General features: G+C 49.7%; 1 protein-coding gene across 4 annotated transcripts in view; it reads left to right on the top strand.

The window, feature by feature from the left end:
- Positions 1-12,268, top strand: part of ZNF541 (zinc finger protein 541) — a 33,152-nt gene extending 20,884 nt beyond the window's left edge. For 3 of the 4 annotated variants that reach the window (XM_057713261.1, XM_057713263.1, XM_057713262.1), the window contains 12 exons: positions 276-334; positions 556-715; positions 837-1,004; positions 1,936-2,260; positions 4,648-4,711; positions 5,310-5,452; positions 5,866-5,969; positions 7,129-7,204; positions 7,775-7,863; positions 11,011-11,151; positions 11,335-11,516; positions 11,639-12,268. In XM_057713261.1, coding sequence (XP_057569244.1) covers positions 276-334; positions 556-715; positions 837-1,004; positions 1,936-2,260; positions 4,648-4,711; positions 5,310-5,452; positions 5,866-5,969; positions 7,129-7,204; positions 7,775-7,863; positions 11,011-11,151; positions 11,335-11,516; positions 11,639-11,807 — 1,680 coding nt within the window. In that variant the 3' untranslated portion in view covers positions 11,808-12,268. The remainder of the gene's footprint in view (positions 1-275; positions 335-555; positions 716-836; positions 1,005-1,935; positions 2,261-4,647; positions 4,712-5,309; positions 5,453-5,865; positions 5,970-7,128; positions 7,205-7,774; positions 7,864-11,010; positions 11,152-11,334; positions 11,517-11,638) is intronic. The other variant, XM_057713264.1, reaches the window with a different exon arrangement.
- The last annotated feature ends 4,328 nt before the right edge of the window (positions 12,269-16,596 follow it).

The raw sequence follows: 16,596 nt of genomic DNA, 5'->3' as shown, positions 1-16,596 counted from the left end.
AGATACATAGTCCCTTATCAGATATATGATGTGCAGCTCTTTTCTCCTATCCTGTCTTTTCACTTCTTGATGGTGTCCTTTGAAGCACAGAAGTTCTACGTTGTGATGAAGTCCAATTTGTTCTGTCTTTTGTTTGGTTTTGGAGTCATCCGAGAAACCAGTGCCCACTCCAGGGTCACCAAGAATTACACCTGTGTTTTCTTCCAAGAGTCTCATAGTTTTCACTCTTGCACCTCATTTCTGATATGTTGGCTCAGATGTATTTTCATCCTCAGGGTGGAAATATCTACCGGCTCCCCCACCCGCTGAAGGAGGAGAACATGGCAGGTGGCTGGTAAGTTCAGGAGCCCCTCGGGGGTCCCCTGGTGGCTTTGCCGTGCCGGCCCTGGGTGAGCAAGCTCTGGATGCTTCACTCCGGAAGGGGCGAGCGCCAGGCTGTGGAGAATCGGGGCATCGTCTCCATTCCTTAGGGGTCGTGCAGAGCTGTCAGAGGATCTGTGTTTGGGGACAGAGTCCCACTCTCACTTTCATCCCTCCTGATGTGTCTCCCCACAGTAACCAGCACAATGGGGGCCCCGCAGACTGGGCAGAGCCAAGGAGCACTTACATCTGCAAGAACTGCAGCCAGATGTTTTATACAGAGAAAGGGCTGAGCAGCCACATGTGTTTTCACAGCGACCAGTGGCCATCGCCTCACGGGAAGCAGGAGCCGCAGGTGAAAGGGTGCAGCTGCCTTTCGTCTCAGGGTGGAGCCGTCCTCCTGCGGGGAGCCTGGCAGGGGCCATTGCTCCCCACCTACTGTGTCTCTTAAATGGCTGGCGCTTCTCTGTGTGTAGGTGTTTGGCGTGGAGTTTGGCAAGCCACCAAGACAGGTGCTGAGGCCGGAGAGGGACGGGCAGAGTCCCTTGGGAGCCAGAAAGTCCTTGGACAACATGACCGCAGCCCCTTTGGTGGTCCCCATGTCGGTGCCTGTGGCTCCAGTGAACCGTCCCCCAGGGAGCAAGGTGGGTGCTGAAGGGAGCGGGTGCACTTCCTTCCTGCTGCTCTCCACCTGCCAGTGGGAGCTGTGGGGAAAGCCCCAAGATCTTGACTTCAGAAGAGCGTGGTTTGCACGTTCATTCATCCATTCAGCCTCCTCTGAACTTCCTCTGGGTCTGGCCCTGTGCTGGGGACACTGCAATGACCACAACAGGCCCGCCCCAGCTCCTGGGACTCCCAGCCCAGTGGAGGAGATAGACCTGTCCCCAGACAGCGAGGACCCAGAGCGGCCTGGACTGGGAGAGGGAGCTGGGGGAGCCTCGAGCAGGCCCCAGAAACCCAGCCTGAGGAGGTCAGGGAGGACTTCCTGGAGGAGGGGGTATCAGAGCTGAGACCTGGAAGATGAGAAGGAATAAGATGGGCAGAGAAGAGGGGAGGTTGCATAGAGGTAAGAGAGAGCACAGCAGGGGCAAGCGATCAGTCTCCTCCACCTGCACTGGAAGTCCCCACCTGGAGAAGCTCACGCTGGACTTGGGCACGGTGTGCACGGAGCCCATTGTTTGTCTTGCAGGAGCCGCTGTCATCTTAAGGGGAACAATTTTTCCTTTTGTCATCTTGTTGCGTGCATCTGGCCCCTGCTGTTTAAGTGCCAGTCATTTTAACAACAGACAGAAGTGTCCAAAATGGCCTGAGTGAGGGCCTCTCCTCGCGGGTGTGGGTGCTTAAGAAGGCTCCGACCTTGAATGTCGCCCGGCTTAGGGTGTGGGGTTTGGCTCAGGTGTGGTGGGCCTGCTCAGCTTCCTCTGCGGAGGGCTCTGCGCGCGGCCGTGCTGGGTGTGCGCCTCTGTGGTCAGCACTCTTGTGCCATCTTGCAGACTGAGCTATGGGGCAGGTGGCCTCAGGTGCCCCCCCCCCCCCGGCCCCTGCCCCATGATTCTGAAGTCTCTTCTTCTCCAGGGACAGGAGAAGGATGGGGAAGAGAGAGACAGCAAAGAGAGCAACCAGCACAGGAAGCGGAAGAAGCGCCCCCAGCCCAAGGCACTGTTCATCCCTCCTCCACCCTCCACGTTTGGGGAGCCGGGCCTGGAAGGATGCCACCAGAGCTGCCTGCGCTCCCCCGTGTTCCTGGTGGACCACCTCCTGAAGGGACTGTTCCAGTGCTCTCCCTACACGCCGCCCCCCATGCTCAGCCCCATCCGGGAGGGCTCTGGGCTGTATTTCAGCACTCTCTGTTCCACATCTGCTCAGGCTGCTCCCGACACACTCATCAGCGCCATGCTTGGTGAGCGAGGCTAATCGCCCTACGGCAAGCCTGCGGTGGGCCAGACCCACCCCGTCCTGTAGCATTTGGTCCAGGCATTCTCTCTGGCCTGTGCCTGGGTCTGGTCTGGGGGTCCCATTGCCGTTCAGAACTATCCCAGGACCATCTGGGACCAGCTGCCTTCTAGGTGCTTATAATTTTATAGCCAGAAAGAAAATAGAGGCCATTTAGCCTAACCACCCTTCTGCCTGTCCTTTTGAGTAATTGTTAAAACAGCTTTATTGAGATATAAATCACACACTATATGAACCACCCAGTAAGTGAATATTTTAGTATATTCATAGGGTTGTGCAGCCATCACACCGTCTAATTCTAGAGCATTTTCATCACCCCAGAAGATGCTCTGTGTCCATGGGCAGTTACGCACAGGCCCAGTACCCCCAGCTCCTCAGCCCTGGGCAGCCTCCCGTCTACCAGTCTACTTTTTCTCTCTATGGGCCTGCCTGTTCTGGACATTTCATATAATTGGAATCATACAGTGTGTGACATTCTGTGTCTGCTTTATTCACTTAGGATAACGTGTTCAAGATGCAGTCACGTTGTAGCGTGCCTCAGTGCTTTATTTCTTTTTCTGGGTGAATGATATTCCATTGTCTGGACAGGCGACATTTTATTTATCCATTCAGCAGTTGATGGGCATTTGGGTTGTTTTTGTCCCTTGGCTGTTGCAAATAGTGCTGTTAACATGTATGTATAAGCTTTCGTTGGACGTAAGTTCTCATTTCCCTTGGGTGTGTGCCTTGGCATGAAATTGCTGGGTCATAGGTTAGGTATGTTTAGCCATCTAAGGAACTGCCAGGCTGTTTTCCAAACTGCCGAGTCATTTGATATTTCCACCAGTTTCTCCACATCCTTGCCAGCACTTCTTATCTGTCTTTTTTGTATTATAAGCATCCCAGTGGGGGTAAAGCGGTAGCTCATTGTGGTTTTGATTTGCATCTCCCTGGTGGCTGATGACATCAAGCATCTTTCCATGTGCTTATTATCCATTTGTATATCCTCTCAGGAGAAGTGTCTATGCAGATCCTTGGCCCATTTTAAAAATTAAATGCATATCTTCTAATTATTGAGTTCTAACGGTTCCTCATAGCTTCTGGATGGCAAGCCCCTTATCAGATATATGATTTGCAAATTCTCTCCCATTTTGTTGGTTGTCTTTTCATTTTATTTATGGTATGGTTTGCAGTACAAATTTTTTATATTTGATGAAGTCTAACTTACTTTTGTGTGCTTTTGCACAAGTTTTGCCTAACCAGAGGTCACAAAGATTTAGTACTCTGTTTTTTTCTAAGAGTTTTATAGTTATAACTCTTACATTCAGGTCCTCCATCCTTCTTTAGTTAACTTTTATATATTGTGTGAGGTGGGAGTCCAGATTCATTCTTTTGCACGTTTATATCAGTTGTTCCAGCACCGTTTGTTGAAAAGGCTATTCTTTTCTCATTGAGTTTTCTTGGCACCTTTGTGGAAAACCAGTTGACCATAAATGATTTGAGATTTTTCTTCTTTTTTAATACATTTTACAGCTACAAATTTCCTTCTGAGCATTTCTTTGGCTACATTTAAGTCTTAGTATGTTATGTTCTTATATTCATTCACCTCAAAGTATTTTCTAATTTCTTATACATTGATTATTAAGGAGTGGGTTGCTTAATTTTAAATATATTCGTGAATTTTCCAAATTGCCACCTTTCATTGATTTGTAATCTAATTCTGTTGTGGTTAGAGGACATACTTTATATAAAATTTATTTTAAAAATTAAAATTTGTTGAGACATGTTTTATGGGCTAGAATATGTTCTGTCTTGGAGAATGTTCCATGTGAATTTGAGAAGAATGTATTCTGATGTTGAGTGGAATGCTCTATAGGTGTCTGGGTTTGGCTTTTTGTTTTGTTTTGTTTTTTGGGGGGCATTGGGTCTTCGTTGCTGTGCGTGGGCTTTCTCTAGTTGTGCCAAGCAGGGGCTACTCTTTGTTGCAGTGCACAGGCTTCTCATTGTGGTGGCTTCTCTTGTTGCGGAGCACAGGCTCTAGGCACGCAGGCTCAGTAGTTGCGGCACACAGGCCCTAGAGCAAGCACGTGGGCTTCAGTAGCTGTGGCATGTGAGCTCAGTAGTTGTGGCACATGGGCTTAGTTGCTCCACAGCATGTGGGATCTTTCCCAGACCAGGAACCGAACCTGTGTCCCCTGCATTGGCGGTGAATTTTTAACCACTGCGCCACCAGGGAAGTCCCTACCATGCAATCTTAAAGAGGTTGCTTTCAGCTGCTCTGGAAAGGCAGGAAGAAAGGTGCCATGGGTCGATTCTAGCCAGTCTTCTTGAGGCTCTTCTTTGTGCATTTTCCAGATCACGTGGATGGCTCTTTTGGCATCTGTGTGGTGAAGGATGACACCAAGATCAGCATTGAACCGTGAGTTGGAACAGACTTAGAACCTGGGATCCTTCCAAAGTGGGGATGCTTTTACCCTCCTTGCATTCCAGTGTCAGTTTTTCCCAAGGGCACCTTCATCAGGGGGAAATCAGGTCTAGATCCAGAGCCTCTCTTGGAGAGAAGTGTGGATTTCTCCAGGTGTTCCACCAGTATTCCTTCTGTCCAGACATACCATAGTTGGGTCTGTGAGGACAGAATGCCCAGCTCCCTGGGGTTCTAGGTAGAATGGTGGTGGCACAGTGAAACACTCTTGTATAGCCATGGACGGTGGCTAGGTGGATGTGACCTTGGATGTAGAAGCATACCAGGTATCAGCACATAATTCCCCTGTCCTAGACCCCAAATGCCTGAGGCCAGAAAATCAGAGGAAGGAAGGGAGTATCCCTCGAGAGGTTTCTGTAATGCCTGCGCGTATTGATCAGGGTGACAAACAGTCCCTGCGTCCGCGACATGGCCGAGGGTTTCCACAGAGCAGGGCTGTGGCCCAAGAGCAGGGCTCAGCTCACGTCTCTATTTTATTTCCCATCTTGGTCACACACATATGTCTTATATGTCCATGTGTGTGGCCTCATTTCAGACACATCAACATAGGAAGCCGGTTTCAGGCTGAGATCCCAGCTCTCCAGGACAGATCGCTGGCTGGAATCGATGAGCACGTAGCTTCTCTGGTCTGGAAGCCATGGGGAGATGTGATGACCAACCCGGAAACGCAGGATCGAGGTGGCTGAGACTCTGAGGCCAGGTTCCCAAGGGCCTTCCTCCGTCGCCAAGGAGTTTCTCCTCCCAGTTCTTGCCTTGACCAAGAAGCAGTGTCCCTGGGGTAGGGAGTGGAGGGTGGGCAGAGGTGGCCTCCAGAGCCGTATTGCTGGCCTGTGCTGTGGTCCTGGGCCCCCACCTCTCCTCTCACCCAGTCGCTGTCCAGGCCTTCCAGAGCAGGGTCTCTGCCCTTCCTCCTTGTCCCTCCCTCCCCTCAGGCTACTTTTCACAGAGACCTGAGGGAGATGGTGGCCAGGAGACCCCCCCCCCGCCCCCGCCCCATCTGTGCTGCCGGGGGGGGGGGTTGCCTGCCTGGCCCTTGCTGACTCTCTGCGTCTCCTCTCCCTTCACGCTGCCGGGCTGCTTGCTGGAAACAGTGACTGAGCTCTGCAACGTGGCCTGCTCCAGCGTGATGCCTGGCGGGGGCACCAACCTGGAGCTCGCTCTGCACTGCCTGCACGAAGCTCAGGGCAACGTCCAGGTGAGGTGCAGGCGAGGGTGGGCTCGGAGGAGCCGTGGACGCTCCCTGCTCTCTTGGGGCGGGATGCTCTAGGCACATGCCACGTGGCCTTCTACTTGGGGGTTTGCAGCTCATGAAAACGGAAGGCCGGCCACCCACCCTTCTCCCTGGCGGCTTTGGGATGGGTGTTGTCCTTGTGGATGTAGGGGACATGCACACCTACGGGCTCAATCAGTTATTTATCTGGGGTGACAGCAGAGCACCAGGGTTCCTCCAGGATGTCTCAGCGGCCCTGGGGAGGGGAGTCTAGCAGGAGCAGCTCAGGGCCTGCATTAATCTGGTTTACTTACTGAACTTTAACTTTCTGATTAAAAATGTGTGTGGAAAGCCTCTGATGCAACAGGAAGGCCTCTGCCTCCTCCAAGGACCCTCCTCACAATCCTGACGTTTAAAAAATAAAAGTCCAACTCTGTGTAGTGGGACAGGAACTCACGTCACCCGAGTGAGAGACCCAAGAGTCAGGGCCACAGGGTGCTTTTTCTCAAGCTGAGAGGCAGCAGCTGCCACGTGGTGGGTGCTCAGCAGAGTAGGCAGCACATATCTGCCAAGTCCTGCTGACCCCTGGCGACGTGGTGGGACGGGGCTGGGGCCAGCTCAGGGGCCCATTCTCCGTTTACTGCTCTGCTGCCGCCATCTTGAAATTCCCCATAGTTTTTGAACACGGGGCCCCACGCTTCCGTTTTGCCCTGGGCCCTGCAAATTCCGTACCTAGTCCTGACTGGGGTTACGCTGCTGAGCAAGACCAAAGCCTGCTCTTTGCGGGCTTATGTTTTAGGGGAGTCAAAACACGAAATGCGTTTTTTTTAAAGTGATAGATAATGATTCATGCTATAAGGAACGTAAAACGGGGAAGGCAGGGGCGGTGCTCCTCCAGATGCTGCTTGCTGAAGAAATCAGGAGCTTGTGCCAGAAGAAGTCCACACACTTCTTCCTTCATCGAGCGCACTTAGTGCTGGAGGTGACGTGTCCTGGTTCACACGTGACCACACTGAGTCGCCCTGGGCTAGGGGTGGCTTTAGGGAGGGCTGCACGTATTTTTCGAATCAATGAAAGAATGAAGGTGGGTCTCTGCCTCACCTTCTCTCCCTCAGAGAGTTGCCCGCCTCTCCTCTCATTCCAGGTTGCCCTGGAGACCCTCTTACTCAGAGGACCCCTGAAGCCGCAGACTCACCCTCTCGCCAGCTATCGCTACACAGGTTACTGGAGTGTGGCTGCCGGCGTGGTTTGGGCCTGGCTGAGGCCCCTGTGAGCCAGTCAGTTTCTCCGGCAAGCTCCGCGTGTGCCGCTGCAGTTCTCTTGGGGCCTGCACCTGCCTTCCCAGAAGGGCCCGTCGTCTCCGGGGGACTCAGTGGGCGCTGTTCTCTAGTTGGACCCGAACTCTCCCTTTCCACTGGTTCCCTCATGGGCTCTGCCAGGCCAGGAAGGGGGTGCCAGGGAGAGGGGCAGGGGCTGGACTCAGGTTCCTGCGGCTGAGCACTCCAGCCCTGGAGTCAGGCAGCCTGGGGACCCCACCTGTCCTTGGCCATCCCTTAACCAGTGGAAGCCTCCGTTGCTGCATCTGTCAAGTGGGGATGGTCGTAGGCCCCAACCTGCTCAGATCTTTGTGAGAATTGTGTGAGATGAAGCAAAAAGGGGCTTAGCAGAAATCTTGGCATGTAATTGGTGCTTGGTAAGAGTGGCCTGAAAAAGGAGGGGAATCTGCACTGCAGCCGTGGCTGTGGTCCCAGGAGAAATGTCCCTGCCCCTCTTGGCTGTTTCTCCAATAGGTTCGGACATCTGGACCCCCATGGAGAAGAGGCTCTTTAAGAAGGCATTCTGTGCCCACAAGAAGGACTTTTCCTTGATACACAAGACGGTAAGGCGAACGTGGCAGGCTGGTGTAGACGGGGCTGCCTCACTTGGCTGAGGCTCAGGGCCTGTCAGGGGCGACGCTCTGCTCATGCTGTGACTGTCGACAACTTTAAAAAGCCACTGCTGTGGGCAGCCCCAGATAGTACAGCAACGAATCCCATGATCAAGGAAAGCCCTCCAGGCCCCTCCCTGCAGTCCTACTTGTGACTGATAACCTGACAGGCAGTTACAGCCAATACAGATTTTACACACATACATGCACTTTCTCAAAAAAGGATGAGATCACATATTTAATATCCTGCTGATGGGTTTTGCTCTTTTCTTTTAACTTGATGTACACAAAATTGCACATAATCGAAGTGTAAGATTTGATGTTTTTGATGATTTTATACACTTTAAGACCATCACCATGATCAAGATAATGCAAATATCCATCACCCCCCAACGTCTCCTCCTGCCTGTTGGTAATTCCTCCTTCCTGCCATCAATTCCTGTCCACTTTCTGTTGCTATAAATCAGTCGGCATTTTCTAGAGTTTTATATAAGCGGAATAATCACACAGCATGTGACCTGCTTTGTCTGGCTTCTCACACTCAACGTCATGGTTTAGAGATTCATCCATGTCGTCATGTGCACGTGTGTACCGATAATTCACCTCTTTGTTGCTGAGGAGTATACCACTGTGTGGACAGACCACTGTTCATTTAATCACTCACCTGTTGGCAGTTTCCAGTTACTGGTCACTGATGACTACAGATGAAGCTGCTGTGAGCATTCACGTACAAGTCTTTGTATGGACATGTACTGGTTTTCTTTGGGGGCGGGGTAGATACCTAGGAGGGGATTGAGGGTATCATATGGTAGATACATGTTTAACTTTTTAAGAAATGGCCAAACTGTTTACCAAAACGGCTGTACCATTTCACATTCCCACCAGCAGGTTATGAGAGGTCTAGTTGCTCCGCACCCTCGCCAGCACTTGGTATGCTCGGTCTCTTTAATTCTAGCCATTTTAATGAGTGTACAGTAGCATCTGACTCCATTTTCCTAATGACCAATGAGGCTGAGCATCTTTGCATTTTTTTGCTGTCTGTGCACCTTCTTTGGTGAGGTGTCTGTTCATATCTTTTGCCTATGTTTTTGTTGGGGTGTTTGCATTTTTATTGAGTTGTAGGAGTTCTTATTTTGTTCTGAACACCGGTCCTTTATCCAGATATATGTTTTGGAAATATTTTCTCCCAATATGCAGCTTTTTAGTCTCTTAACAGGGTCTTTTGAAGAAAAGTTTTTAATTTTGATTAAGCATAACTTATTAGTTTGTCCTTTAGAGCGTGTTTTTGGTGTTGTGTCTAAGAAATCTTTGCCTAACCCAAAGTCACAAAGATTTTCCCCTATGTTTTCTTCTGGAGGTTTTACAGTTTTAGGTTTTATTTCTAGATTTATGATCCATTCTAAGTTAATTTTTGTATGTGGTGCGAGGTGTGAGTTGAAGTTCATTTTTGCATATGGATATTTAATTGTTCCAGTACCTTTTGTTGAAAAGACCATATTTTCTCCACTCTCTTTTGTATGTTTGTTAAATATCAGTTGGTCATATATATATGCATCTACTTCAGGACTCTGTATTCTGTTCCGTTTATCTATTTGTCTGTTATTAAGCTATCGCCATAGTGTCTTTATTAGTGTAGCTTTATTCTGTCTTGAAATCAGAAAATGTTAGTCCTTCAACTTTGTTATTCTTTTTCAAAGTTATTTTTTCTATTCTAGATTCTTTTTATTTCCCTATGAATTCTAGAAATAACTTGTCAATTTCCAAAAAAAAAAAAAAAAAAATCCTGCTGGGAACTTGATTGGTACTGTTTTGACTCGATAGGTCAATTGGGAAGAGTTGTTATCTTAACAGTATTAAGTCTTCTGACTCATGAACAAGGTATATCTCTCTATTTAAATCTTTAATTTCTCAGCAGTGTTTTGAAATTTTTAGTATACAGATGTTGCATACTTTTTGTCAGATTTATTCCTATTTCTGTTTTTTTATGATGTTATAAAGGGTTCTTTTTTATTTCAATTTCCAGTGGTTTATTGCTAGTATATATAGAAATTAAATTGATTTTTATATTGATCTTGTGTTCTGAAATGTTGCCAAACTTATTAGTTTTTGTAACTTTTTTGTGGATTCCATTGGCTTTTCTATATAGACAGTTAAATCATCTGCAAATACAGACAGTTTTATTTCCTCCTTTCCAAGGAGGCCTTTACTTTTTTCTCGCCTCATTGCACTGTAGAACCACCAGTGCAGTATTGAGTAGAAGTGGTAAGAGTGGAAATCCTTGTCTTGTTCATGATCTTCAAGGGAAACCATTTCGCCTTTTACCTCTAAGTATAATGTTAGCTGTAGGGATTTTGTAGGTATCATTTATCAGGTTGAAGAGGAGTTCCTTCTATGCCTAGTCTGCTGCGACTTTACATCAGCACTGCACACGGATCACATGCTTTTTTCTGCACCTATCAAGATGCTCATACGATTTCTCTTTTTTAACTTTAGTGAGATGAATTACATTGATTTTAGACTGTGAAACCAATCTCACGTTTCTGGGGTGAGCTCCACTGGGTCATGGTATATTGTCCTTTATGTATATATTGTTGGGTTCTATCTGTTAAAGTTTTGTTTAATAATTTCCATCTGTGTTCATGAGGGAGATTGGTCTGTAGCTTTCTTTCCTTGTAATATCTCTGTCTGGCTTTGGTATCGGAGTAATGCTGAACTTATGGAATGAGTTGGGAAGTATTCCTCCCTCTTCAGTGTTTAGGAGAGCTCTGTCTAGCTATCGCAAAGGCTGTGAGGTATCCACCGCATGAGGGCCTTCCGCTTTAGTTAGTCAGTCGGTAGACACGTGGCTTCCCATGATGTCACAGCGAGCATCCTCATGTGTACTTCATGTGCGTCTTCCTGGAGGGAAGGGTTCCTGGGCCGGCCTTGTTGCTCAGAGCGTGCAGAGCTTAGATGGTGTTGACTCTGGTGGCTTCTCTCTGAAGCCCCTCATCCAGGACTTTGTGATTCTCCGCCCCCCTGCAGCAGAGGGGCATGCCAAGCCACAGGGGAGAGGCGTTTCAGGAGGGCTTGCCACAGCCGGCTTCTGTCTTCCACTAGATCCAGACAAAAACCGTAGCCCAGTGTGTTGAGTATTACTACATCTGGAAAAAAATGATCAAGTTTGACGGCGGCCGAGCTCCAGGGCTAGAAAAGAGGGTCAGGAGAGAGCTGGATGAAGCAGACAGGACGGAAGCGAAGGTAGAGGGTCTCAGGGTAGGGGGTCTGGAGTCCAGCGCTGATCTGGAGGCCTGGTGTGCATTCACATCGGGGGGGGCGGGGGTGTGCCCCGCTGGAAGGGCTCTGGATCCCTGCTTCTCCCTTAGAAGGGGGGCGGGGGCGGCGCAGTCGGCACCCTTTTGTCACCTCTGCCCCACTCTGCAGGTCATTTGCAGCCCTCGGGAGAGACCCAGCCACCGTCCAACCCCCGAATTAAAGATGAAGACTAAGAGTTACAGGAGGGAGTCCATCCTCAACGCCAGTCCAAACGCCGGCCCCAAGCGGACTCCTGAGCCGCCGGGGAGCGTGGAGGGCCGGGGCGTCTTTCCCTGCAGGGAGTGTGAGAGGTAGCGCCCTTTCCAGGATGCGCCCACACCGCCTGCCCTCAGCCCCCTGGGGTCCCCCTCAGGGCGCTCCGCCCCCCACACCCCCCTGCTCTGACCTCCGGTGTCCTTTGGTGCCTCCTCAGGGTGTTCGACAAGATCAAGAGTCGAAATGCCCACATGAAGCGGCACCGGCTTCAGGACCACGTGGAGCCCATCGTCAGGGTGAAGTGGCCCGTGAAGCCCTTTCAGCTGAAGGAGGAAGAGGAAGAGGAGGAGGAGCTAGGAGCTGACATCGGCCCCCTGCAGTGGTGATTCTGGGCGGGCGGCAGCAGGCTGGGACGGGCACCTCCAGCCCTGTCACCTCTCTTTTAGCCTCTCCAAGGTACCCCTCTGCCTCCCCCGCCCCGTCACTGTCCCCACTGGCCAGCTCGGCTTGCAGGCGTTAGGCCCCGAGCAGGCAGGGACCACTTCTCTTTAGGTGAATCGTCTGCCCCCCTCCTCAGTTCTGCTCCTCCCAGGGCAGAGAGGCTTGGGGAGGTTAGACCTGGGGAGCTCTTCAATCTTAGCCTCAGTTTCAGGCTTTGGTTCCATTTGTTAGATAAGGCCAAGATGTAGAGAATCAGTGGGAAATGCCTTCAGATCTCCACCGTGTTGGGGCCCCTCAACCCAGGAGTCTCACTGCATTGGGGATTCTGTCCCCAGTCTTGCCATGACTTGTACATTGTTAGGTTTTTTTTGTACATGTCCACTTGTAAATCTTATTAAATTGGGTTCTTAAGCAGCTGTCTTCTGGCTTCCCTGCCTGTCAATCCAGCGAAGGCTTTTGAGCCCCTGCCCCTCCCAGAAGCCCCAGAGACGAGTAAGCTGAGCCCTGCCTTGCAGGAACCTCATGCGTTCACCCCGCCAGCATTTCTGAAGCACCCACTGTAGTTGTGCCAGACAGTGCCCAGTCCCTGCAGCAGGGACACAGTGATGCAGAAAGACAAGGCCCCTCCCCTCACAGAGCTTACATTGTAGGAGCAGGAAGGCAGCAGGATACATCAGCAAAAAGACGCGTTTACATATAGATCGTGCGTATGCTTTTGGCCGTAATAACAGAGGAGTCAGCGTAGGTTTAAGCTGTCAGGACATGCAGTGGTGCCCGCGTTGGCACGTGGCATGTCGTCGGCTGCAGCAGCAGCAAGAATCCCCTCCTCCTGCGCCAGCACTCGAACCTTCGGAGGTGCAGGGCAGAGAGCACCTCCCTCCCTTCCTCGTTCCCCTTCTTAAGAGTGAGGAAAGCTGTTGGCAGCGCCCAGCAGACCGCCCCTCATGTCTCCTCAGCCAGAAGTGTAGCACATGCTTTCTAAACTGATCCCTGGCAACGGGAGGGGACACGGCCCCCGTTATCCTGGACTCTCAAGATTTGTCTCCAGAACTGGGGAGAACCAGTGTGTTCCCTCAATTTTGCTGTCACATGATCAAAACTGGAATTTCATTTGCCAGGAAAAGAAGCAGGAGCAGAAATGGCTACTGGGGAGTCAGACCTTGTGTCCACCACAAAATGACACAAGGAAAGTATAGCAGAGGGCTGAGAGGGCGGGACAGGGCGTGACACAGGCTGCTAGGTGGACGGTGGGGGTGGTGGCAGCGGGAAGCCACGCTGAGGAGGCTGCTGAGGCTGAGATCCGGCTTCCAGGCCAGACCGCGGCGAAGCACAGACTCTGTCGCAGGCGGTTGTTCGAGGGTCTAGCTGCTGTGTGGAGGCCGTGGGTCACATGAGGGGAAGCCTGGAGGGGAGCTGGAAGGCTCTTGGGTGAGATGGTGGCCTGGGCTGGGGTAGCAGTGAAGAGACCAGAAACACGGGGATTAGGGATCCTGTTAGAAGTAGACTCAGACTTGTGGATGGGTCTCCTGTCACAGGAAGAGCTGGGAAGGAAAAGGACGGACCGAGGTTGGCGTGGCAGGTTGAGGTTCGAGCAGCTTGAGTAGATTCTATGTACTGAGACGGGGAAGAGGCACACATCAGAGGACTGATGGCTTCACGGCGTGATTGTGTCTATGACAGCGTGTGCTGCCTTCGGGGGGACTGGTTGGGGGGGCAGGGTAAACGGTGCTGTCAGGAGGCTTCACTGAAGGGCCACATTTCAGCTCAGTAAATCTGAAAAGACAGGGAGGCAGGAGGAGCGGAGGAGGACGTCGAGTTCGAAGCGCCGCAGGCATTGTGGTTAAGGGAAAGGGCTCTAGCATCAGATGAACCAGAACTTACAGCCTGGCTCCTCTTCTTTCTTTGTGACCTTGGGCAAGTCACTTTCCCTGTCTTGAGTCTCAGTTTTCTCATTCTGTAACTAGGATGGAAAACGCCCACTTTCCCTGTTTTGAGTCTCAGTTTTCTCATTCTGTAACTGGGATGGAAAACATATCTGTTCATGAGTAAATGTAAATCGGGTATCGGCAGGTGCCCCGTGTGACCTGAGCAGCTGCCACTTAACGAGCACTCACGCTGTTGCTGTCACCATGTGGGTCCCACCCTCCATAACAAGTGAGGCCCGATGACACTGGAAATGAAAGTCTCTGGCTTCCCGGTGGGGTGGTACATTAGTTATCTATTCCTGTGTAACCAATTAAGCTGAAACTTAACAACTGAAAACAAATGGAAACTTTTACAATACTGCTGCCATAGAGGGGCAGGGAACCCAAACTGCTTGTGGTTACCCAAACTCACCCCCATCTTATCTGTGGTCAGAATTCAGTGGCAACCACAACTGGGTGGTCCAGAAGAGTCTCTAGGTGTAAGAAGAGAGCTGGGCAAAGGTTTCTTGTGAATTAACCACCCCCCTCAGCCAAACTCCACCCCCAGAAAACATTTTCTCAGACCAAATTATCTGCATCCTAATCATCTAGGGGTCCTGTAAAAAAATGCATATTCTTGTGCCCCACCACAGACTTTCCTAATCTGAATCATTGGAGATAGGGCCCTGGAATTTAAGTTTTTTGAAGGAGCTTTCTTAGAAGAATAGTTTTTAGATATACATTAAAATTGGGAGGATGGTACAGAGAATTTCTATTTACCCCATACCCAGTTTCCCGTTATTATCTTACATTAGTATGGTACATTTGTTAACAGTTAATGAACCAATATTACTATATTATTATTAACTAAAGTCCATACTTTATTCAGATTTCATTAGTTTTTACCTAATGTCCCTCTTCGAACCAGGATCCTCCTGGACACCACATTACGTTTAGTTGTCACATCTCTTTAGGCTCCTCTTGGCTGTGACAGTTTCTCAGACTTTCCTTGTTTTTGATGACAGTTATGAGGAGTCGTGGTCAGGTATGTTGGAGAATGTGCCTCAATTGGGGTTTGTTTGATGTTTCTCATGATCAGACGGGAGGAAGACCACAGAGGTGAAGTGCTGCTGTCATCATATGTTATTAAGGGTACCTAGTATCAGTGTGACTTGTCACTGTTGATGTGGACCTCCATCACCTGGCTGACAACATCTGTCAGGTTTCTACACTGTAAACTCAGTCCCCGTCCCCAATACTGTGATCTGTAGAAGGAAGTCACTGTGCACAGTCCACGCATAAGCAGTGAAGAGTCATACTCCAACTACTTGAGGGCGGAACATCCACATAAGTTATTTGGAATTAGGCACGGAATATTTGTCCACTTTCTGCCACGTATTCATTTGTTCAGTTATTCATTTATATCAGCATGGGATCATGGCGATTTTATAGACTGGGTTATAATCCAGTGCTACTTTGTTGCACAAATTGTTCCAGCTTTGACTATTGGGAGCTCTTTCTGTTGGCTCTTGTATCTCTTTGACATACCCCATCTGTGTGTGTGTGTGTGTGTGTGTGTGTGTGTGTGTGAGACAGACAGAAAGACAAAGAGATGGTGGCTGAGAGACTTCCCTTCTGGAACTACAAGATGCTCCAAGCGCATCTTGTATAATTTCTTGCCCAGTCCCAGAACCAGCCATATATCCAAGGCGCCCTGGTTCCTTTTATTGGAGAACAGTATTGAAAACTAAGATCTGGGCACTACGTGTGGTTGAACCTGAACTTTTAACACAGTCTCACCAGCTTTTTTTCCCCAGATCTTTTATTTATTCTTTTTTTCCCCCCACCAGCTATTTTTTAACAAAACCAGAGTTAGAGAACCTCTGCTCAGTTTTGACTCCCATATCTCAAGTACCAGTATGTCTCAAAGGTATTGCAGGTTCAGTTCCAGACTACCACAATAAAGCCAGTCACACAAGTTGTTTGTTTCCCAGTTGCATATAAGTTCTGTTTACACTATACTGTAGTCTATGCAGTGTGCAAAAGCATTGTTTTTAAAAAAGTACTTACCTTAATTGAAAAGTACTTTATTGCTAAAAATTGCTAACCATCATGTGAGCTTTTCGCCAGTCATAACAGTAACATCCAAGATCAACGATCACAGCTCACCCTAACAAATATAGTAATGAAAAACTTTACAGTATTGTGAGAATTACCGAAACGTGAAATTGAGACATTAAGTGAACCCACACTGCTTGGGAAACGGTGCAGCTTGGACCGTTGAGCAGACTTGCTCAACGCAAGGTTGCCACAAACCTTCAATGTGTAAAAACAAAAAAAACGCACTTTCTGCCAAAGGCAAGAAAGCAAAGCACGATAAAATGAGGTTCGCCTATTTCACTGGCCTTCCCAAACCAATTTCAGCGCAGGTCGACAGAGGGCGCAAGAAAAGGGGGACCATTTTCCTTCTTAACACTATGGCCTTTCCAAGTGAAGAAAAACGTCAGGTCGTAAACAGCGAAGGCGGGGACTGAACTCAGCGCAAGGGAACTGTCAAAGCCAGGAGTGGATTGGCGGCGTCTTCCCGCATGGAGCTGTCACATGAGGATCAATGATCAGCTGACTAGCGTCCAAATTCTGCAGGGAAGTACACACGGAGCCAAACGCTGTTGTTGATTGGTGGAGGAGGATCCAGAAAGGTAGCACCTCAAGGCGGGCCCTTGGCAGCGAGGGCCACGATTGGCTTATGTGCAGTCACTTGGGCTCTCATCCGGAGCACCAGGAAGAGAGTACGAAGGCCTACGCGGATGCTTGCGCATGCGTTAAAGCA

This window comes from Hippopotamus amphibius, chromosome 16 (assembly GCF_030028045.1).
Source record: "Hippopotamus amphibius kiboko isolate mHipAmp2 chromosome 16, mHipAmp2.hap2, whole genome shotgun sequence".
NCBI lineage: Eukaryota > Metazoa > Chordata > Mammalia > Artiodactyla > Hippopotamidae > Hippopotamus > Hippopotamus amphibius.
This window is presented reverse-complemented; position numbering and strand designations above follow the sequence as displayed.